Source organism: Lampris incognitus, chromosome 3 (assembly GCF_029633865.1).
Source record: "Lampris incognitus isolate fLamInc1 chromosome 3, fLamInc1.hap2, whole genome shotgun sequence".
In the NCBI taxonomy this organism is placed as follows: Eukaryota; Metazoa; Chordata; class Actinopteri; order Lampriformes; family Lampridae; genus Lampris; species Lampris incognitus.
The window spans coordinates 67,824,977-67,849,243 of NC_079213.1; the positions used below are offsets into that span (position 1 = coordinate 67,824,977).

Genomic DNA, 24,267 nt, shown 5'->3' on the forward strand with positions numbered 1-24,267 from the left:
ATGAATGATAGAATTCACTCATTTTTTTGATTTTTTGGGAACAACACTTTTGCAGAGGTTTGTGAAAGCGCCACACACTATCACAACATGATCCAGAATGTTAACCTGTGACACTAGAATTACTGTTTGAAAAATCTTAAAGTTCTTCCATCGTCCAATTACTCGTTCCACGTATTCTTACACGAGACAGTTGTCTCGATGAGTCCACCTCCTGTGCAGAGTTGCTTTTTTTCTTTTGTGAAATGAGGTATACAAAGGGTGGCACCATAAACTGCAAGTTCATCTTGGATTAGAAATCCCCTATCTGCCAGAATCTCATCGTTATGTTTCAAACGTTCCAAAAACCCCGATTCCTTTGTTAGCTGCTTGTCAGAAACCTGCCCACCCCAACCAAGGGACAGAAATGATATTGCTCCAGCTGGAGTGATGCCAATCAAATATTTAATGGTGTTGGTGTGTTTATAATTTGACCATGTCTGGGCCCTGGCAGTCAGATTACTGGGTCTAGCAATGAAAACCTCTGTGCAATCTGTTATGCACCGGCATCTTTTTAAGTTTCGCTTGAAGATTTTAGGCATGTTCTTTAGTATAGCTCCCTTACTTGGCCATTTAATGAGTGGCTTGAGGACTGTGGCCATAGCAGGTATCCAGCTCCGACAAATATTTGATAAGGTAGTTTTTGATACCTTAAATCTATAGGCTAAATCAGTATGAGTTAGGCCCAGTCTTAATTTCATTAGCACAACCAATAGATGATCCTGTAGAGAAAGGTTTTGGCTAATTCTTTCTACACCGTCTGTTATTTTTGCACACAGCCAGTCAAAGATAATGGAGGTAAGTCCTGTGAAAAAAATCAGTTGTCCCATGTTGAATTTAATAGTGGCATAGGGAAATGTAATTTTGCCGCTCCTCTTTAAGCTTCTCATTTTCAATCTATCGTCATAAGAATAGCGAACACGGGGATCGTCAGTTCGAATCCCTGTGTTACCTCCGGCTTGGTCGGGCGCCCTACAGACAATTGGCCGTGTCTGCGGGTGGGAAGCCGGATGTAGTTGTGTCCTGGTCGCTGCACTAGCGCTTTCTGTGGTCGGTCCGGGCGCCTGTTAGGGGGGGCGGGGCGCTGACTTGGGGGAATAGCGTGATCCTCCCACGCGCTACGTCCCCCTGGCGAAACTCCTCACTATCAGGTGAAAAGAAGCGGCTGGCGACTCCACATCTATCGGGTGTGTGTGTGTGTGTGGGGGGGGGTAGTGTGTGGTAGGGGTATATGTGTGCAGCCCTCCCCGGATCGGCAGAGGGTGTGGAGTAGCGGACCGGGACGGCTCGGAGGAGTTGGGTAATTGGCCGGATACAATCGGGGAGGATTAAAAATAAAATAGCGAACACCCGAAATGGTAGGGGTTTTTGTTTTTGTTGTTGCACAAATTAGGAAGGGGAGGTCTGCATCTTAACACTGCAGCAATTACAGGACGATATAACATCTCACAATTATTCGGATGAGAGTTTTCCTTTGCTTTCTTTAAAAGTGCGTCGGTAATACCCACAGAGGGGAGTGCGCAACGACTTCGTGACGTCACTCTTTCATACGCTCCCTCCTACGGACAGCCCCAGCCTTTACAGATGTGCCCGCAGTTATGTGATTTTACGTCAAGGGACGCTTGTACTCGTGTTCCGAAGGGGCAGTGTGTGTAGGGGAGTGTGTGTGAAAAGAAGCAGAGACCTTTCTTTCACTGGGGGAAAAGTCCCCAGCAAAGTAACGTTATATCGCTTCAGAGCCGCCCGCGGCTCACGGATGTAGTGAGGTAGTGACATAGGTGCGCAGATCCGATGAAGATTCCAACTTAGCAGAAGTGACTTTACACGTCCCGGACACGGAGCAGCTGTGGAGACGTATACCGCGGGGAAATCCGGCAAAGTAAGAATACATTCCGGACTATAATCGTGTTGTAAGATTAGCTCATTTAAATTTCAACATTTTTTTTTGTTTCGGTGATGATAACGTCCGGTCGGGACGTATTCAAAGAGCGCGTCTGAAATGATCAGTGCAGTTTGTTTTTCTTCTTATCTGCTCTTCTTTTATGTTCACCTCGCACGAATAGAGAACAGTTCTCCATTGTAACCCGCGGGATTTTGTTGTTTTGCATATCTCGTTTGGTAACCCCCCCCCCGGTACTGTTTATGTGCTCTCTCTCTCTCTCTCTCTCTCTCTCTCTCTCTCTCTCTCTCTCTCTCTCTCTCTCTCTCTCTCTCTCTCTCTCTCTCTCTCTCTCTCTCTCTCTCTCTCTCTCTCTCTTTCCGTTTTGCGAGCGGTGGTCGCAGATGTTTTCGGTCCATGTGACAGAGACGCTCTCTAATGTGAACCAGTAGTAGCGCTGGGCTTACGGCAGCAGTAAGAGACATAGCAGCATGACGTACCTGTGCTGCTCCACTTTCTACACGGTTGGAAACGTGTTGTTTGTACTTATGGCAGCGGGACATAATCTGGTCATTTTATACCTGTTGTGTAAAACCTTGGAAAAATCGACCTGCTTCCTCTGTCTGTCTGTCTGTCTGTCTGTCTGTCTGTCTGTCTGTCTGTCTATCTATCTATCTATCTATCTATCTATCTATCTATCTATCTATCTATCTATCTATCTATCTATCTATCTATCTATCTATCTATCTATCTATCTATCTATCTCCCCTCTCTCGTGATTGTAAAGATAAAATGAAATAAATAAATGAATGAAAGCCCCCCCCCCTCCAAAAAAAAGTGTCAGGATTTCCTCTACTGCTGAGGGAATCAAGCATCGGCACGCCTTAGGATCTTGGGACAGGGCTAGAGAGTGAGTCAGCCAGGCATGAATAATTGGTTTGGTGGAGTCAGGTCCCAAGAGGCACACAACGTCTTGGTTTCAGAAAAATCAAGGGGAAAAATCTATGCACTGCACAGAAAAAAAAGAAAAGAAAAAAAAACAAGTAGAAAAAATAAACAATAAGAAATAGACAGCTGCCAAGAAGGCAATTGCAGACGTATTCAATATTCAGACATTACAATAGTCAGGCACTTTATTAAATGCAGAGACTCAGTCACTGTGTTGATACTGAGTTACTGTCGCAATTTCTCGCTTATCTCATAATATGCAAATGGTTTCCTGTTAGGCTATTTTTTTCTCCTTCTTTGCAAAGCTACAGGTGTGCCATTTTGATACATACTTTGAGCAGTCTAGGTTTTTGCAGCGCAATAAAGTTGTCATTTCTTGCAGAGTTTGAGATAGATACCTGTAGATAATAGATACCTATAGATAAATCGATAGATAGATAGATAGATGGATGGATAGATAGACGGATTGACTAATTGATTGATTGATCGATTGATTGATTGATTGAAGATCAATTGATTGATAGCTGAAATGGAGTGATGGATAGACAAATAGACAGACAAATGAGAAACAAATGAACACTTTCATCTTCAGAGTATATCACATTCCTCATACTAGTTGTAACTTGACATCCAATTGAAAACTGTAATAGGTTGCCAACTGTTGTTAGTTGGATACCCACTGTTGTTAAAGAACACACCCACCATGCCAGCCTGCTGCGGTTTCATCATCACACACACACACACACACACACACACACACACACACACACACACACACACCACACACCTGTTCCATGGTGCTGTTTTGCCACAGCATATTAAATGTCCTTGTCAGTGAATTAATAAATGTGGTTGCTGTGGTTACTTGTGTTGTGTTTTAGCATGTTCCCTCTCATGTCCTTCTTTCTTGATTTTGAATGAACAATAAAAAAAATTGTCCATAGAACTCAAATGTAAAAGCAAGAAGAGACAAGAAGGATGCTCAGCAGATGAAATCCATTTCGGTGAAAGCCTCATATTGTGGCGGACACTAGGGGCTATGCCTCTCACCCAGCAGGACTGTGAGCTGGGGGCGTGGTTTACGTTCCCGGGCTCGCCGGTGCAGGGTTGTTCCTGCTGCAGTTGGTTTTTGGAGTTGAGGAATAAACATCAAACTCGCCTTGGTCTCCTGTGCTTTTCCTCATTCCTGCCACATTGGTGACCCCGAATTGGACATGTTTGGAGCAGAAGAGGAGTGTGAATCCACTTCGGCCACGCCGCCCCAACTCTCACAGCCGGCCGTTCTCGCCGCGGCTGTGAAACTCCCAGAGTTCTGGCGGAGCGACCCGGCCTCGTGGTTCCAGCATGTCGAGGCGCTGTTCCACCTGCGTGGAATCTCCGCGGACGACTCCAGATACTATTTGGTCGTCGCTGCGCTGGACCAGCAGTCCACACGCCGGGCCATGCAGCTGCCCCTCCGCAACACGATAAATACGTCGCCCTCAAACATCTTCTGCTCCGGAGGTACAGCCTATCTACCGCAGAGAGGGCAGATAAAATCATTACCCTATCCGGTTTGGGCGACGGGACGGCTGTGGATCTCATGGACAATATGCTGTCGCTGCTAGGCTCAGACGAAGGTGGGTTCCTTTTCCCGCACGTTTTCCTGCGCCAGCTCCCGTCTCCTGTGCGCGCGGCTTTGGCTAACTCCCCGTGTCTGGCCGCTGGTGACTGCCAAGGTTTGGCTGAGGAGGCCGATCGGGTCCTGCTGGCTACCAGACGGTTCTCTGTGCAGAGTGTGGCATCGGAGCCTCTGCAGACGCGGACCCGGCAGTGGTGGCTGAAGTGACTGCCCGGAGACGGCGCGGGAGAGGCCTCTGTTTCTTCCACCAGCGGTTCGGCGGCAAAGCGAGGCGCTGCGTCCCTCCGTGCACGTTTGAGGCGGCGGGAAACTCCAGGGCCAGCGCTCAGTAGCAGCTGTGGGCGCTGGTGGACGTAGTGAGCTGCTCTTCATTAAGGACACGATGTCAGGAAGACGGTTTCTGGTGGACTCCGGCTCGCAAAAGAGCCTACTCCCTCCTGCTAAGACAGACAGGTCGGCCGAAGGCGGCGGCCCACAGTTAAGTGCACCTAACGGTTCGTCCATTGCGACGTTTGGCACAAGGTTGGTGACTGTTTGCTTCCACAGGCGCCATTTTGAGTGGGACTTTGTAGCGGCCGCCATTACTGTGCCTATTATCGGTGCGGATTTTCTGTGTGCTAATGGTCTGCTGGTTGATGTTGCAAACCGCCGTTTAATTGATGCTGTGTCTTTCGCCACTGTTCCGTGCGAGACAGGGGGAGCCGGGCCGTTAACACACGCTAACTTTTTAGCATTAGGGGATGTTTTTCAGCGTTTGCTGGCGGATTTTCCATCGGTGACTACGCCTGCCTTTTCCACCGCGGTTACTAAACACGGGGTAGAATATTTCATTCCCACTCTGGGACCGCCAGTTTTTGCGCGCGCGCGGCGCCTCGGCGCGGTAAAATTGGCTATAGCTAAGGAGGAGTTCGCCATCATGGAGCGTCTGGGTATAGTGAGGCGTTCCAACAGCCCGTGGGCATCGCCGCTTCACATGGTGCCCAAGGCGGATGGGTCGTGGCGGCCTTGCGGCGACTTTCGCCGCCTGAACAACGTCACCGCCAATGACCGCTATCCCATCCCACACATACAGGACTTTTCCATACGCCTGGCAGGTACCACTATTTTCTCTAAGGTGGACCTGGTGCGCGGCTATCATCAGGTTCCCATGCGCGCAGAGGACGTGCCCAAGACCGCAGTGATCACCCCGTTTGGGCTTTTTGAGTTCATGCGCATGCCTTTTGGCTTGAGGGGGGCAGCGCAAACCTTTCAGAGGCTAATGGACTCGGTGTTGCGTGACCTTGCTTTCGTGTTCGTTTATCTCGACGACATATTAGTGGCCAGTCCGTCAGCTGAAGAGCACCTGGCGCACCTGAAACAGGTTTTCCGTCGTCTGGACGAACACGGCCTGATAGTCAACCCGGCCAAGTGTCAGTTTGGACTGCCGGTGATTGACTTCTTGGGTCACCGCATTTCGCCGCAAGGCGCGGTCCCGTTGCCTTCTAAGGTGCAAGCGGTGGCGGAATTCCCCCGCCCAGTCTCTGTTAAGGCATTGCAGGAATTCTTGGGCATGGTGAATTTCTATAACCGTTTCCTCCCTCGCGCTGCCCACCTCCTTCAGCCACTTTACGAAGCCCTGCGGCTTAAGAAGGCTAACGACCCTGTCGACTGGACTCCCGAACAGGTCCAGACCTTTGACGGAGCTAAGTGCGCCCTGGCTAACGCTGCCCTCCTCGCCCGTCCCACACCCACGGCGTCCATAGCTTTAACAACCGATGCGTCTGACATAGCCGTGGGGGCTGTGGTTGAACAGCGTGTGGCGAATGCGTGGCAGCCACTCGCATGTTTTAGCCGCAAACTGCGGGATAGCGAGCGCAAGTACAGCGTTTTTGACCGGGAGTTGCTGGCACTGCACCTTGCAACCCGGCATTTCCGCTTCCTGCTGGAGGGTCGCCCATTCACGGCTTATGTGGATCATAAACCGCTGACTTTTGCCATGTCCAAGGTGACTGAGCCGTGGTCTGCTCGTCAGCAGCGCCACCTAGCGGCGATCTCCGAGTTCACAACGGACATTCAGCATGTGGCCGGGAAGTCCAACCCTGTTGCTGATTGTCTGTCGCGTGTGCTTGTGTGTCCTGTGCACCTCGGTGTGGATTTCTCCGCTATGGCTGCCAACCAGCCCAGCGACCCGGACGTCCTTGCCCTTAGGTCAACGCGTACCGGTCTCAAGCTAGAGGACGCTGTGATGCAGGAAGGCAGTCCTGCCCTCCTCTGCGATGTCTCCACCGGCCGTCCCCGCCCCGTTGTTCCAGTGGCCTGGCGCCGTCGAGTTTTCGATTGGATTCACTCCCTCTCGCACCCTGGAGTTCGGGCGTCCATGAAGTTGGTCGGTTCCAAGTTCGTCTGGCCTGGCCTCCGCAAGGACGTCAAGGGGTGGGCAGCTGCATGTGTAGCATGCCAGTGCGCTAAGGTCCACCAGCACACTAAATCGCCCCTCGAACCATTTCCGATCCCAGCCAGACGTTTCGGCCACGTGCATGTGGACCTGGTGAGCCCTCTACCTTCTTCACAGGGTTTTACGCACCTGCTCACAATGGTAGATCGGACCACCAGGTGGCCAGAGGCTGTCCCTCTATCCTCCACAACATCCTCGGATGTTGCACGCGCTTTTCTTTCCTCCTGGGTCGCCCGTTTCGGCACTCTGTCAGATATCACCTCAGACAGGGGCCCCCAGTTCGTTTCAGAGCTCTGGTCGGCACTTGCGCGATCCTTGGGTGTGCAGGTACACCGCACTACCGCGTATCACCCTCAGGCTAACGGGTTGTGTGAACGTTTTCACCGGTTGCTCAAGGCAGCGCTTTGCGCTGCGCTCTCGGATGGTAACTGGGTGGATCGTTTACCTTGGGTTATGCTCGGGTTGCGTTCGGCTCCTAAGGAGGACCTCGACGCGTCACCCGCTGAGCTGGTGCTCGGTCAGCCGCTCCGCGTCCCTGGGGAATTTTTGCCTGGGAGTTCCGCTCCTCGACCCCGTCCGGCCATTTATCCTTTTTTGTCCGACAGCACTCGGGTTCCAGGCCCCGTTCACCACTGTTTTCCGCGGTCGTTCGTGCCTGCGGAGCTCATGTCGGCTCGTTTTGTTTTTGTACGGCATGATGCTCACCGCTCGCCCCTCCAACCCCCATACGATGGCCCATTTCGGGTTCTTGAGACGGGTCCTAAGGGTTTTGTGCTAGATATGGGTTGGCGTAGGGAGCGTGTCACGCTTGATAGGCTTAAACCGGCACACAGGGTGGCAGGTGAAGTTGTGTTTCCGGCCCAGGTTCGCCGTCGGGGTCGTCCTCCTTCCAGGACCCCGGCAGTGTCTTCACAGGTTCAGCGTTCTGCTTCTCAGCTGGCTTTGGGCTGTGTTTCACCTACTGTTTCGGCTGAGGGACGGCGCAGCCGTTATGGCAGGCTGCTTAAGCCTCCAGTGAGACACTAATTTTCTTTCCAGGAGTCCCTTCTGGGTGTTCGGGGGGGGGGGCTGTGTGGCGGACACTAGGGGCTATGCCTCTCACCCAGCAGGACTGTGAGCTGGGGGCGTGGTTTACGTTCCCGGGCTCGCCGGTGCAGGGTTGTTCCTGCTGCAGTTGGTTTTTTGGAGTTGAGGAATAAACATCAAACTCGCCTTGGTCTCCTGTGTTTTTCCTCATTCCTGCCACAATATCGCCATAAAAAGTCCATTTCCTTTTCTAAGGAAAAATGCCAAGTCAAGTCAATTTTATTTGTATAGCCCAATATCGCAAATTACAAAGTTGCCTCAGTGGGCTTTACAGCAACACAACATCCTGTCCTTAGACCCTTGCATCGGATAAGGAACAGCTCCCTAAAAAAACCCTTTAAAAAGGAGAAAAAATAGGAAGAAACCAAAGAAACAGAGGAGGGATCTCTCTCCCAAGACGGACAGACATGCAATGGAGGTTGTGTGTACAGAATAAAATACAATTTACAGAATGCAACATTGAAAGAGGATAACAGAGTTACAATGGAATTATAAAATATGAAGAATATGATGAGGAGGAGGATGCCAAGCAGTGTCCAGGTGCTACCGAAACAGCCATGTGATTATCATCACAAACAGACCTGGCAGGAGGACAGACTACACATGCACACAGGAGAGACTCGCATCACACCATTCACATACACGGGAGAAGAGACAAGAAAAAAATCATTAAGTCACACATCAGAGAGAAAGAAGGATATAACATTGAAACAGGATAACAAAATTACATGGATTTATAAGCTATATAAAGAATGTGATGAGGAGAAGGCCAAACAGCATCCAGGTGGCAACTACCATCACCATGGAGAACCAGGAGGAGGACAAACTACATGTGCACACGGGAATCTCACATCACACCATTCACATACACAGAAGAGAAAGGAGAGGACATCATTCAGACGGAGAGAAAAGACATTACAGAAAAAGGAACAGTTGCTATAGTCAATAATCTACTACTACTACTACTTTCGGCTGCTCCCGTTAGGGGTCGCCACAGCGGATCATCCGGCTATAGTCAATAATCTATACTTTATAATTTCATTGGCAGAAGTGGTTGGTATAGTCATTGAGACAGAAACCGACCTGCCATGCACTACAGGTTGTGAAGTACTCAGTATAAAGGCAACTAACTGTAGGTTAAGGCAAAAAAAGATGAGTTTTAAGTTTGGATTTAAAGGACTCAACAGACTCTGATTGTCTGATGGCAGCAGGCAGGTTATTCCACAAGAACGGGGCCCGATAGGAAAAGGCCCTGCCTCCAGTTGACTTCTTTTTAACTTTGGGTACACACAGGAGCCCTGTATTTTGAGAGTGGAGAGCTCAAGATGGAATGCACGGTTTAAGGAGATCAGACAGGTATGTTGGGGCAGGCCCATTTAGGATTTTATTAATCATCAGAAGCACCTTGAAGTCTGATCTAACATGGATAGGAAGCCAATGAAGGGAGGCAAGAATTGGTGCAATATGGTCAAATTTTCTAGTTTTAGTTATGATTCTAGCTGCAGTATTTTTAACCACCTGAAGACTTTTAGTACTAGCATGTTGCAGACCTGAAAACAGAACATTAAAATAATCAAATCTGGATGAAAGAAATGCATGTATTAGAGTCTCTGCATCAGCCATGGACAGGAAAGACCAAATTTTAGCTATGTTACACAAGTGAGAAGCAGTCTTGATGAGTTCTTTAATGTGCTTATCAAAGGAAAGGCCAGGATCAAATGTAACGCCAAGGCTTTTGGCTGCCATAGTTCGTGAAATTACAGAGTTGTCAAGTGTTACTGTTACTTGATCAAATTGGTCTTGCATGGCCAATGACCAGCATCTCAGTTTTGTCCGAATTTAAAACCAGGAAATTTAGTGACATCCAATTTTTCACAGCAGCCAAGCAGGCTTCTAAATTGGTCAGTTGAATATGATCATCAGCCCTTATAGGCACATACAGCTGAGTATCATCAGCATAGCAGTGGAAATTTATTCCATGACTGCATATAATTTGACCAAGAGGTGAAATATAAAGAGAAAAAAGTAAAGGGCTAAAAAACTGATCCCTGAGGTACGCCATATTTAACATCAGAGAATTTTGATGTAGCATTATTATAGCAGAGAAATTGGGTTCTTCCGGATAATTAGGACTTAAGCCACGAGAGAGCTAGGCCAGAGACATCAAAATTGCAATTTATTCTGTTTAATAGTAGACAGTGAAAATGCTGCTTCTTTTGACCAGATATTGATGACCTCACATTATCTAGAATAAAATGAAAGTGCCTCTCTGTTACAAAAACAACACAAATATATTTTTGTTATTTCACCCTGAGCTGCGACTTGAAAACGCAGGAATCAACCCTAGCAAATGATGCTTGAGCTACTGAAAAGAAAGACAAAGATTGGAAAAGATGACACAATGACTTTAATAGATATTCAAATGTCTGTTTGTTATGTTGAACATCAGAATATGGTTTCTTCAGACATGACTGAACAGTTGCCCTACAGTATTTTCAAAGTGATGATAATGCCACTGCTGAAAATTTGCCTCCACCACCCTTCTTGCTCCTTTCGAGTCTGAGGCTATAGACAAGAAATATTAAAACTGGACATATTTGCTAAGAATTACAACCAGTAGTATTTATTTCCAATCACACTGTTGTTCCCAATACAATGTTAGTCGTGCAGCATTTGTCTTGTAGTCCCAACTCCAACTGGGGCGCTAGATCCTTAAACACTCTATACGTACCACTTAAGTCACTAAAAGCTTTCCATCTCTCTCTCTCCCCCTCTCTATCCAGTGAGATTTGACCCAGCCAATGCTCAGGCCATACTCACTAGGCTGTGAGTGCAATGTAAGTATTTTGTTTTTCTTTTCCAGTACTACTTAGTGTACACAAGTTACCAGCCTAATTTTGAAATGTGATTTTCTTTCCCTCATTCTCAGCCAACACATGTTTATTGTACCCAGTGTTAGCTGGAGAATTTGACATGCAATATTTCTAATGATGCTCAGTTACAGTTGTGTGTGTGTGTGTGTATTTGTGTTGCCTATCAAAAGCAGCTAAAAGTTACCTTTGTGCCACCCTCAGAGCCTGGTTTTATTGAAACTTGTATCCACTGTCCTGTGTTACAAAATTGCACAGAGGTCTTGCAGAAGATTAGTTGGTGCACCTGCAGAGACATTCATCCTCATTTTCCTCCAGAGTTCTGTGGAACTGTAGATCAAACCTGTGCCACTAGACAGAATGACAGTGTCCTCTTCAAAAAGAATTGTTTCACCTCACATATTTTGCTCCAGTCTCGCCCACTCCTACAATATAGCATAACCTTGATATGAAATTCCTTCTGTTGCTTTCATAAAATGGCTGTCTTGCTTTTGTGCTCTCTCTCCCCTAGTCTTGTTTTCTTTTCACATTTTCTATTCTTATTGTTAACAATATCTCTTAATTTCCGTATCTTTCTTTTGCCCATCTTCTTCCTTTCATTTCATTTTTTTCCTCGCCCTTTTCTCTACAGGGTTTGGTCCACAATGCTGACATTCCTGCTGCATATTTTCCTCGTCTCCCACGGTGAGTTCCTGCTACCTCACAACATTCTGTGTGATCTTTCACCATCTAGGCAGTTTCCTTCCAGATTGTGCTTGTTTATTGTTGTAAAAGATAAATGTAACCCTTAAATTCTGCTTGAATGCCATTAAAGGCCCCCCTTTAAGTGTTTGTCTCATAAATGTTTATACTTAGGTAAAAAAAAATGACATAAGCAAATATGCCCAATTGTAACCTTAAGGAGCATAGAGAAATTTTCTAGCTGTAATTTACTGGTCATTTTTACATTGGTGCCTTTGTTTCCTTGACTGATACTAGAACAACATCAGAATAGTGCTGCCTGGGGCAATTGGGGGGCAGTGCCTTGCATAATGGCGTCATGGCTATACCTGAGATTTTAATACAAACAGCCCTTTTATTGTCAGGTGAAGGCCAACCAGTATTAACTGGCCAGTCCTATAGGATTCAAACTAGTGGAGCATCTGGGTAGCGTAGCGGTCTAGTCCGTTGCCTACCAACACGGGGATCCCGGTTTGAATCCCCGTGTTCCGGCTTGGTCGAGCGTCCCTACAGACACAATTGGTCGTGTCTGCGGGTGGAAAGCCGGATGTGGGTATGTGTTCTGGTCGCTGCACCAGTGCCTCCTCTGGTCAGCCGGGGCACCTGTTCAGGTTGGGGGGGGAACTGGGGGGGATAGCGTGATCCTCCCTCGTGCTACGTCCCCCTGGTGAAACTCCTCACTGTCAGGTGAAAAGAAGCGGCTGGCGACTCCACATATATGGGGGGAGGCATGTGGTAGTCTGCAGCCCTCCCCGGATTGGCAGAGGGATTGGAGCACCAATCAGGATGGCTTGGAAGAGTGGGGTAATTGGCTGGATACAATTGGGGAGAAAAAGGGGGGGGGGTTCAAAATAGCGACTCTCCGGTTGTTACATCCATTCTGTTAGCATCAGGTTTTCTGCTGCCCCTATTAGTGTGTAGGGTTTGGTAGCAAACGACAGTCTTCCTCAAGTTTTAATTGAACAAGTCACTGTAATACCACTAAGTTATCAGTTACTCAGTACAACGTTGCAGCATAACTCCTAGCAGCATCAGTGATTCCTAGCTTAAAATTCTCAAAATCTTGAATTCTCTTCAGGTCTTCATTAATTAGATGTGGTTCGGATATTGTATGAGCTTTGTAGTTTCACATCATCTTTTCAACCCACCGGGGAATAACATATCACAGCCTCCTCATACCAGTAGTGAAACTTGATTGCTCGAGACAGTACACAGATACGTATATCCAAGATATTTCCTCCTTGTACGGGCCCAGTAGGCAATGTTTGCCAATATGAGCACTACAATACACTTTTATGGCAGGATGATATCCCCCAAACACCATCAAACCCGCAGATTTGCTTCTCAGCTATGCTTGAGTCAATAAATCTCACCCACACAGCAAGTTTATTTTATCGTGTATGACTGAATTTCTCAATGACAGTCTTTAATTCTTTTTGTCAAATACTAAGCACTTATATGCAGTGGGAGACAGGAAGACAGACAGGCAGATACAGACAAAAACCGTCATTGTGAGTTGGCTACACTTTTCAATTGACGAGTGATCTTCCAGGGGATGTAAGATGTCTCATAAGGAGTTGCTGACGTGGAAATTGTGTCATTTCTATTTACCTGTTCTACTCACATTGCATCTGTTAATGTCATGTAGCTGTGATTTTTGTCATACAGAAAACCCCCCCGTACACTGCAGGCATATACAGGCTGATTAAGTGTACATTGAATTACCATGTAGAAATGTAGAAAGTTGATGTACCAAGAGTGAACCTCTTCTCCTCTTTCAGAAACCTGTTGGCTGTTAGCTGGAGAAATCTAATTTATATATTAAAAAAAAAGCAAAATTTGAATTGAACAAAGAGAACAAAGATGAAAGATGAATTTATCTATGGATAGATAGATAGATAGATAGATAGATAGATAGATAGATAGATAGATAGATAGATAGATAGATAGATAGATAGATAGATTTTATTAGCCGCACGACCAAGGCCGGTGGAATTTGTTTTTGGTACGCTTTACACTCTGCAGCACAATACATACATGGACAACAACAGACACTCCACATATTATCATGAACAATACAGTTACACAAGGGAGAATTGACATTGCACTTTACACACATCATCACACAACAATGACAGGCAGTTATAATACATGAAGTATAACACAACAGCACACAACAGCGGCAGGCAAAACAACATGAAAACAAGACATGTAGTTCCCTCAACGAGTCACCCTGTTTAGGGCTGCTATGGCTGCGGGTACCATGCTTTTGCCAAAGCGATCCCTTCTGCAGCTCAGAGACCTGTACCTGCACCCAGAGTGCCGTACAGTGAAGTGGCGATTGAGTGCGTGTGTGATGTCCTGCGCTGTGGTATTTGCAGTGCGTGTGATGGCCCTATGGTTGATCTCTGAGAGGTTTGGTGTGGGGAGACCTATTATCTTGGCAGCAATGTTGGTTATGCGTGTGAGTTTGAGTTTGTGACAGATGAAACAGGTGGCGCGGTAGAGCAGGATGGGTTCGACAATACTTTTGGTACAACAGTAGGGGGAGATGGGGGGGGCTCCATAGAGCCCTTATGTTAAGGGATGACTGATAGTCTTTGATGGCTCCTTTTTTAATGTCCTTTGTATGCTGGTCGAAGGTGGGTTATTGTCCAGTGTGAGTCCAAGATATTTAAAGCTGTCAACTATTTCAACTGTGTCGTTATTGTGTTATTGATTGATGAGGATGAGGTGCTGGAGTGACAGGGTACCTATTACCGTTTCTTACCTGGGGTAGTCCAACCTTGGGGGTCGTCTCGGGTCATCATCTGTGTGGAGTTTGCATGTTCTTCCCGTGTCTGTGTGAGTTTCCTCTGGGTGCTGCGGTTCCCTCCCACAGTCCAAAGACATGCAGGTCAGGTGAATCGGCCATACTAAGTTGTCCCTAGATGTGTGTGTGTGTGTGTGTGTGTGTGTGTGGGCCCTATAATGGACTGGCAGCCTGTCCAGGGTGTCTCTCTGCCTGCCGCCCAATAACTACTGCTGTGATAGGCTCCAGCATCCCTGTGACCCTGAGAGCAGGATAAGCGACTTTGATGGTGGATGGATGGATATATATATATATATATATATATATATATATATATATATATATATATATAGAGCGTTTTTTTCCCGAAACTGTCAATGGTGTTATAAGTGCTCAACTAATGAGGAGCAGAATATCAACACAGATACAGGAAAAAAAAAACAATGATGCAAAGCAACCAATGGAGGGATAAGTATCTACCCCATTGGTTGTTATAGTTTGAATGTTTCCTCATCTGATTGGTTGCTGTCCAACCGAAATTAGGGGCGTGACACTGGGCAACGTAAACTGTATGATTCTTTGTTTAACCACATTATCAGCTGATGAGTGCGCGATGCACGAAACAGGCCTGTACTGCAATGCATTAACTTTTTTCCTGTATCTGTGTAGATATATACACTCACCGGCCACTTTATTAGGCACACCTGTCCAACTGCTCGTTAACGCAAATTTCTAATCAGCCAATCACATGGCAGTAACTCAATGCATTTACGCATGTAGACATGGTCAAGACGATCTGCTGCAGTTCAAACCGAGCATCAGAATGGGGAAGAAAGGTGATTTAAGTGACTTTGAACGTGGCATGGTTGTTGGTGCCAGACGGGCTGGTCTGAGTATTTCAGAAACTGCTGATCTACTGGGATTTTCACGCACAACCATCTCTAGGGTTTACAGAGAATGGTCTGAAAAAGAGAAAATATCCAGTGAGCGGCAGTTCTGTGGGCGAAAATGCCTTGTTGATAGCAGAGGTCAGAGGAGAATGGCCAGACTGGTTCGAGCTGATAGAAAGGCAACAGTAACTCAAATAACCACTCATTACAACCGAGGTATGCAGAAGAGCATCTTTGAACGCACAACACGTCGAACCTTGAGGCAGATGGGCTACAGCAGCAGAAGACCTCACCGGGTGCCACTCCTGTCAGCTAAGAACAGGAAACTGAGGCTACAATTCGCACAGGCTCACCAAAATTGGACAATAGAAGATTGGAAAAACGTTGCCTGGTCTGATGAGTCTCGATTTCTGCTGCGACATTCGGATGGTAGGGTCAGAATTTGGCGTCAACAACATGAAAGCATGGATCCATCCTGCCTTGTATCAACGGTTCAGGCTGGTGGTGGTGGTATAATGGTGTGGGGGATATTTTCTTGGCACACTTTGGGCCCCTTAGTACCAATTGAGCATCGTGTCAACGCCACAGCCTACCTGAGTATTGTTGCTGACCATGTCCATCCCTTTATGACCACAGTGTTCCCATCTTCTGATGGCTACTTCCAGCAGGATAACGCGCCATGTCATAAAGCTCGAATCATCTCAGACTGGTTTCTTGAACATGACAATGAGTTCACTGTACTCAAATGGCCTCCACAGTCACCAGATGTCAATCCAATAGAGCACCTTTGGGATGTGGTGGACCGGGAGATTCGCATCATGGATGCGCAGCCGACAAATCTGCAGCAACTGCGTGATGCTATCATGTCAATATGGACCAAACTCTCTGAGGAATGTTTCCAGTACCTTGTTGAATCTATGCCACGAAGGATTAAGGCAGTTCTGAAGGCAAAAGGGGGTCCAACCCGGTACTAGCAAGGTGTACCTAATAAAGTGGCCAGTGAGTGTATATATATATGTGTGTGTGTGTGTGAGTGTGTGTGTATGTGTGTGTGTGTGTGTGTGTGTGTGTGTATAGCATTGTATATATATATATATTCCTCATCACAATAGCAGCTGATGAGTGTGCGACGCACGAAACAAGCTTGTACTGCTATGTATTAAAAGTTTTTTTCCTACATCTATATATATATATATATATATATATATATATATATATATATATGTGTGTGTGTGTGTGTATTTGGTCTGGCTTAGATCTTGCATCATGAATCATGTGGGAACATGTTTCCAATCAATCGTGCCTTGCAGAAACTTGTGGACATAGAATATAAATAGATGTACCGTGGACAAAAGTCAACATAGAATACAAATGGATGTACTGTGGACAAAAGTCAACATAGAATACAAATAGATGTACCGTGGACAAAAGTCAACATACCTATACAAACATACAGTGTCGTTGAGTTACAGAAGGTGATCAAACAATGGCTGGAGAAACGAGGTTTACTTTTAAATAAATATCTAAATATTATAGGCAATGCTATAACTCATGACATAATGACAGATTTTTTCAGCAATTGGGGTTAAAAAAATGGTTCATCTTTCCAAAGTACAATGTTCACATTCGTAAATTGGTAGTTTGTCATGTGGTAATGACCCCTCTTTTTCACTTGTCTTTTTACCCTCTGGAAAAATTATTTGAAAAATCTCTCAGGTCATGTATATAAGTGGAGAAAAATGTGGTTTGACTCAATATACACTGGAACAAATGTGTGAATGCAAACTTACAATGTGCGGGGATGTGAATGTTGGCTGTGACTTTCATTTTTTTAGACCTGCCCAGCACGAAATTTTTCTTATTGCCAATAATTTAACTGGATCTTAATGGAGAAAAAACATTATACCAGCCACAAATCTATTTCCTAAATATTACATTCATGGGTTTGGGATTCAAATCTATGATCTCTAGCATTTCTTGAAAAGCCATTCAACTGGGGTTCCAAACCGGCACATAGAGACAGCCTTTATAGCATTTTCCGTTTTCCTACTTTAGACACTTGAAATCTAGTTTTTGTGTGGGTACTTAATGAAACTGAAAAAAAAAACCTTGTACTGGATGACTTGTGGTAGTAGTGCCAGTTAATTTCAATGCTAAAACAGTCAACAAGTTATTTTGGGATAAATGCAAAGCACATACCAGCACTTATTCCATAAAATGCCTGGTTTAAAAAAGATGCCACATGAAATTTAAAATGTAGAATATCTTGTTTAAAATACCATATTTGCTTTTTTCATCCCTGTTTCCCTCTGTCTAAGTTACTGTATCCTCACTGTGTCACAGGTGTTTTGTGTTATGAGCCAGAGCTAGAAGGCTCTCTCTATGAGGGTGCCCTTGACCTCCCATGGCAGGATGAGTTATGCTGTGACTCACCTACAGCCCATCTCACTGGGAAGGCAGATGACAGACACAGGATACAGTCCAGGGGGCCTGTGGGAAATCTGTCTCAATCAGACCACCCACACCATCCTCACTGTCACTTTACAAGCGCAAGAAGAAAACTGCACCTTCAGAAAAATCATGATTCCCCAGGAGGTAAGAGTCAAAGTTAATGTTTATTTTCTTTGTCTAAGGGAAAACATAGTCTTTATATGTTAACATTTTCAATGTATAATATATGGAATGCATAATTTGTGAGATGTACCCTATACCAAACCTCATAAGCAAAATTATCCTCATAAGCTAAAAAAATCTCATAGTTGAGCACAATGCAAACTCCTCAGGCTAAAAAGTCAAATCAATCAGTATAAGAGTGCTCTAAGATTTAAATTTAAACAAATTTAAATAGATGAAATACACTTTTTTTCTGTTTGCATCTACTTTGTGAGGTCACCAGACAGAAGACACCAGTTTTACTACTCGACCTGAGTTAGTGCCCATCTCAAGACATTTTGCAAACATCTCAGAGATGCCTGCTATCAACTGACTATGTGAGCCAATTTGGCTCTTCTGCCATTTTGTCTGATGGTTGTAGGTGCCTTGCACTGTGATCAATTCACATGATAGGTCATTGCAACATGGCTAAGCCCCATAACAGGTTCTACTACCCCCCCCCCCCATAGAAAAGATGTGTGATTTAATTTATGCGAACAGACAATGCTACTATGCCAATAAATTACAGTAGCAAGGCTGAAGGGAACAAAAGAGAGTAGTTTAGTTTAAAAAGGAAGCAGGGGCCAGTTTAAGTAAGCCATAGTCAATGTTATAAAGCACTCACTTGAGCTCGGAAATGGTAATGGAAGCGAGGTCGAAGGACTGTTGATACAGCAGGGAGGAAGATTTGTTTTTTAATCAATTTGTGAGGCACTGTGACCCATCCTAATCAATGGATATTAGCTGAAAACCTCAAAACAAGTTCCTAGAATACACAGACGGGATTTTCTCAGAAGTCCTCTTTGGATTTGCACCTGACAGTGCTTATACTACTTTTGCCACTAAAATCTAAACTGAATCTTTTTCTTTTCAGAGATCTGTATGAATATCACCTGCAGAATTGATGAGGAGCAACAAAATGTAATTTTCGATATTAAGGCTGGAATCCTACTGTCAAATGCATGGAGTGCGGGATTGATAGCAATTAGCTTGAAGCACCTGGTGTAAGTATGAATCCCAATCATGTTACAGTTTCAGAAGTCTCTCTCTCTCATCAACTTGCTTTCTAATGCTTGTCCTGCCTGTCCAAAGAACCACGCTTTAAGCATAAAAACAGAAGTGTGTGCATGCATGTGTGCAGTGTTGAGTTGTAGTGCCCCTCAAAGCTCAGTTCTTGGCACCTTCTCTTTTCTATATTATACATTTTGAATGACCTTGGCCAGGTCATTCAAAATTATGATGTGCTCTACCATTTTTATACTGACAACACTCAATTATATATGCCACTAAAACCCACAGATACTAGCACCCTAGCAAATCTCACAACTTGCCTTTCTGACATTAAATCCTGGATGTCTGAAAATTTTCCCAAGTTTAATGATGAGAAGTCAGGTCATTCTGTTCGGTCCTGAATATTCCATCAGACCTTTTGTTACTAATCTTGGTGATCGATCTGTCAGGTAGTCATAAGCAGGCTGTTAGGAATCTTGGGGTAATATTCGATGCTAACCTCAGTTTTGACAATCACATTAAACATGCTGTTCAGTCATGCTTTTTCCAGCTCAAACTAATCTCCAAAATTAGGTCATTTTTATCAATTGCCAAATCTGCAAAAAGTTCTACATTATTTTTACCTATTTTCAGTTTAACTATTGTAATGCACTTTATTCTGGTATCAGCAAGGGCTCCCTCCAAGGTCTGCAGCTGGTACAAAATGCCGCTGCTCGGCTCATTACCGGGACAAGGAGGCATGACCATATCACTCCTGTGCTTGCCTCCCTACACTGGTTCCGTTACATTTTGAATTGATTTTAAAATTTTACGGCTCACTTTTAAGGCTTTAAATGGTCTTGCTCCTTCAAACATTTGTGATTTATTGACTTGGTATACACCCCTTTGACCATTAAGATCTGCAGATGGAGCACTGCTAGTTATTCCCAGGTCTCGGTTTGTCACAAAGTGTGATCGGGCTTTTGCCGTTAGAGCCCCCACACTATGTAACTCTCTTCCTGTTGAACTAATATAAACCAAGTCTCTAGCTTCTTTTAAATCTCGTTTTAAAACTTTTCTTTTTATGAAAGCTTTTACAAATGTCTGATATTTGTTTTTATTTATACTGTTTTTATTTTTAATCTTACTTATTTGGTCTTACTCTTATTTTTGCCTTGTCTAGTTTTTTTTTGTTTTTTGTGAAGCACTTTGTAACATTGTTTTAGAAAAGTGCTATATAAATAACATTATTATTATTATTATTATTATTATTATATATGCAAGTGCATTAGTACATATGTGTGTGGGTGTGTGGTGTGAATCACAAACATCTCCATTCACCACAGCAGGGTGAAGACTGTATCTGAGCAAACTCACAGCTTACGTAGCACAAAGTTGATAAGCAACACTGGCCTATCCACATAACACATCATGATGTAATGATTTCTCTTGGTCAACATTCAGCAACATAACTTGATACCTTCCAGTATCTGTGGGATACTTATTTTTCCATTAAAATTTGTTCACTTTGAGGTTAATGTAACAATATAATCCATTTTTATCAAATACAGATTGCACATCTGTATTTGATTATCAGAATCAGAATCAGATCAGAATACTTTATCCATCCCTCAGGGAAATTTACCCAATTTCCCCTTTCGTCCTGTTTAGTGAGGTTGTTCTGCCTTTTGTCCTTTTTAGTGAGGTTGTTCAGCCTTCAATAGTCTATAACCATTCGCAGGTCCCGTTTTTTTTTCTTTTTTTTTTTTCGAACAAGCACAATTGGGGAGGAATTTGGGGAAATTTATGATAATTTAGCTAACTAAATGCCTTCTTCCTCTTAACTTATTTCTGTGGGAAACAAGTAGTTTCTTGATTTTTTTAAGTACTCTTGATTATTTTTTTGAACAGTGTAAATAGTAACAAAAAAGGCAAACCTAAGTACATTGTGCCAATGCTTTTGACTTTGTAGCCACAGGTCAGAGTAAATAAGGTGTGTTTTGTATTTAGAGAAATGTCCCATCCATTCTCAGGCCACAGAAAATGGACACCGGAGCGAAGGATGTGGTTGCTGTTGTTGATAATCGTATGGTCTGTGCGGCAGAAGAATCTCTCACGTGCTCTTTTACTCGCAACGATACCGCCAGCTTCATCGCTGTGGTCACCATTGGCTTCGCTAACGCCACAGCACCACCTGTGCGACTTAGCATTCCCACTCGTCATGGTAAGGGTGAGAATTTTATTATTCTATTTTTAACCGTTTTTTTTTAACATAAAATAGTCAACAGGGTTTAGAATGAGATGGGTCAAAAGCGGTGCTCTCCCTAGTGGTGGCTGTGTGAGTGCAGCATGCTGGATAAAAGAACTGTTGAGTCTGTTGCCGATGGACTGAGTCCAAACAATCAAATATAGCAATAATCTACATGATGTTTTCATGTACAGAAACAGTCATATTTACAACACTGAGCATTGCTGCTGCCAAGTTAATTGATGAAGGCTGCTTCTATCTTTTACAAACTTTCACTTAACCAAGCGTCACTGTTTACGCTGGTGTGATAAGAAGAGTAATTTGTGTTCAAAACAAACAAACGCAGCAATTGAAGGCTTACAAAGCGGTTGCGTTTGGATTCATAAATGCACCATGTGTTAATTCATACAAACACATGGACATGTACTGCCAAAAACAAACGGTAAAACAACTTACCTTTGTCAGTGGAAAGACAATTATCGACAGTAGAAATTGTACTCCGGCACACCATGTTATTGAGTCAAATGAAATCAAATCAAAATGCTCACACACTGTTAAGTGAACAAGGCCCCATCTTGAAACAGTTATAAGTTTATTTTTCCATCAATCCTTTATTCTTGGTGTGATTGATTCAGTTATGAAACACTTGCAGTCCAAACCCATTGTCTCATTTAGATGGGTTGTTATGTTTCATATTTGTCGACATCGTAAATTGCCGCCCTTTCTATAAATACAGATATACAATGGTGCTGAATGGATGAACCCAAGGCCACACGTTGGACCTTCGAATCTCACATAGATGCGTACCTCATTGGCACTGAAATATTCTTAGGTGGTGTGATTAAGTCAAGTCAAATCAAGTAGGTTTTATTTGTCCCCAGAGGGGCAATTGTTGTGTAGCAGCAGCAGCAGCAGCAGCAGCAGCAGCAGCAGCAGCAGCAGCAGCAGCAGCATTTAAACACCCAAACCCTTCACAGAGCACATAAGGCAAATAAATACAACATGCAGTGAGGAGAACAAAGCCAAGGAAAAGCAATGCAACAGTAAACAGTGTTAACAGTATTATCAAGGTCGAGCTGAAAAAGAATTATAAGCCATAGCTTAAAGAAAACAAGTTTAAAAAAAATGATAAATAACTTAACAGACACAATATAAAAAAAAAAAACCCATGCATGCCGCTTGCTACTGGTCACTTGTGTGCACATGCGCCCAGAAGTTAAACTATTATTATGATTACTATGATTATTATGATAAGACACAGGATTTATCAACTTTCTTAAAATACAAACATATATTAGTTCAGGCTCCACATTGGCATAGTGAATGCTATGAACTGGATTAAGTGTGATTTGTCTGATGACAATAACATTGTACATTTGTTATGCTGAGATTTATATGTGCATCTATGCATTTTTATCTAAGACTCTGTGGGTATACATGGGCAACTTTGCTAAACGGATGTTTTCCTGCCTGCATGTTTTACAGTAAAACCAAGTCCTCCATTCAATCTGACACACACTCACACCATCGAGGGACAGCTGATTTTAAGCTGGACTGACCCATCACAGTTTAACCCTGGCCGGATGAGCTGTGAGGTCCGGCATACTACAAAAAGCAGTCATCCAGTCTGGCAGGTAAATAAAATACTGACTGTTTTCATGCCAAATATAACATCAAATAATTAAAAATGATATGGTGGAGTTATCGGTGCACTTACATGCAAATGTACCCATCAGGAATCTCATAATTTAAAGTTCTTTAAGAGGATGTTACAGTATGTTGGGACTAGCATGGCATGTTTTAAATGGTGCCAAAAAAAGAGCCTCTTACCGTTGAAAACTTTTTTTTAACGGTACACTTATTGAGCAGCAGCTGAAAATTCTTAACCTCAATGAGTAACAGCACCGTTCCAGTCGAAGTGTAAGTTATATATTGAAAGTCACGAGGACAGGATGTAATGAAATGCACTGGCAGACAGCAGTTCAAGGGTTGGAGATTGTTGGGCTACACTGAAATTGAGATATTCAAATAAGATTCTATAAGTGTTAATAATTAATTCTGACAAACTGATTTTTTGATTGCATTGGCTACTGGAGACCCTTCATACTAAGACTTGGCATATTCAGGCAAATTACACTCACTGTCAGTACAATATGTAGTACCTCTTCCTTGTTCCCATAACGTGATAAAAATGTCCATTTATGACATGATTTGCTCATTTACTGTGACTTGCTCACATTTGTTTAGGGATTTCATTGTGTTGTAGTCTGTCATCTGCATTTAACTTCAAGATATGGGGCGTCCGGGTAGCATAGCGGTGTATTCCGTTGCCTACCAACATGGGGATCGCTGGTTAGAATCCCCATGTTGCCTCCGCCTTGGTCAGGCGTCCCTACAGACACAATTGGCCATGTCTGTGGGTAGGAAGCCGAATGTGGGTATGTGTCCTGGTTGCTGCACTAGCGCCTCCTCTGGTCGGTCGGGGCACCTGTTCAGGGGGGAGGAGGAACTGGGGGGAATAGCATGATCCTCCCACACGCTACGTCCCCCTGGTGAAACTCCTCACTGTCAGGTGAAAAGAAGCGTCTGGCGACCCCACATGTATCGGAGGAGGCATGTGGTAGTCTGCAACCCTCCCCGGGTCGGCAGAGGGGGGGGGAACAGCAACAGGGATGGCTTGGGAGAATGGGGTAATTGGCTGGATACAATTGGGGAGAAAAAGGAAGGGGGGACTTTATGATGTAATAAGGAGTAAGACTTAACAGGGTCACTTATAGAGACCTATAGACATTTAGACTATAAACAATCAATAGAGGACTCCTACTTACTGTTTTATTATAAATTCATTAACCCACCCAGACGGTAAATTATTCTGTGGAAATTCTTATATCGCTCTTTCCAAATTCAAAAATAGCTACTTTAGATTACCCCTGACATTTTCGTCATCAGGTTTGAATTATAATATTACAGCCCATCCTTTTCTCTGCCATTCAGCCATGTTATTATTGAAACAAATATAAAATGGCATGACAGTACATTTTCTCTGGGTAGAATGGAGTCATCCTGATCTATACACCACTGCACAGTGTTGTAGTATATCAC

The 24,267-nt window shown here is 44.2% G+C and overlaps 1 protein-coding gene across 2 annotated transcripts in view; it reads left to right on the forward strand.

Annotated features, from left to right (window-relative positions):
* The first annotated feature begins 1,566 nt into the window (after positions 1-1,566).
* The window catches only part of lepr (leptin receptor), a 56,355-nt gene continuing 33,654 nt past the window's right edge, over positions 1,567-24,267 (forward strand). Inside the window, exons 1-7 of one of the 2 annotated variants that reach the window (XM_056276029.1) lie at positions 1,567-1,915; positions 10,788-10,841; positions 11,506-11,558; positions 17,619-17,870; positions 18,802-18,931; positions 20,951-21,141; positions 22,651-22,799. In XM_056276029.1, the coding sequence (XP_056132004.1) occupies positions 10,840-10,841; positions 11,506-11,558; positions 17,619-17,870; positions 18,802-18,931; positions 20,951-21,141; positions 22,651-22,799 (777 nt within the window). In that variant the 5' untranslated portion in view covers positions 1,567-1,915; positions 10,788-10,839. Of the gene's footprint in view, positions 1,916-10,787; positions 10,842-11,505; positions 11,559-17,618; positions 17,871-18,801; positions 18,932-20,927; positions 21,142-22,650; positions 22,800-24,267 lie in introns of those variants that run through there. The other variant, XM_056276030.1, reaches the window with a different exon arrangement.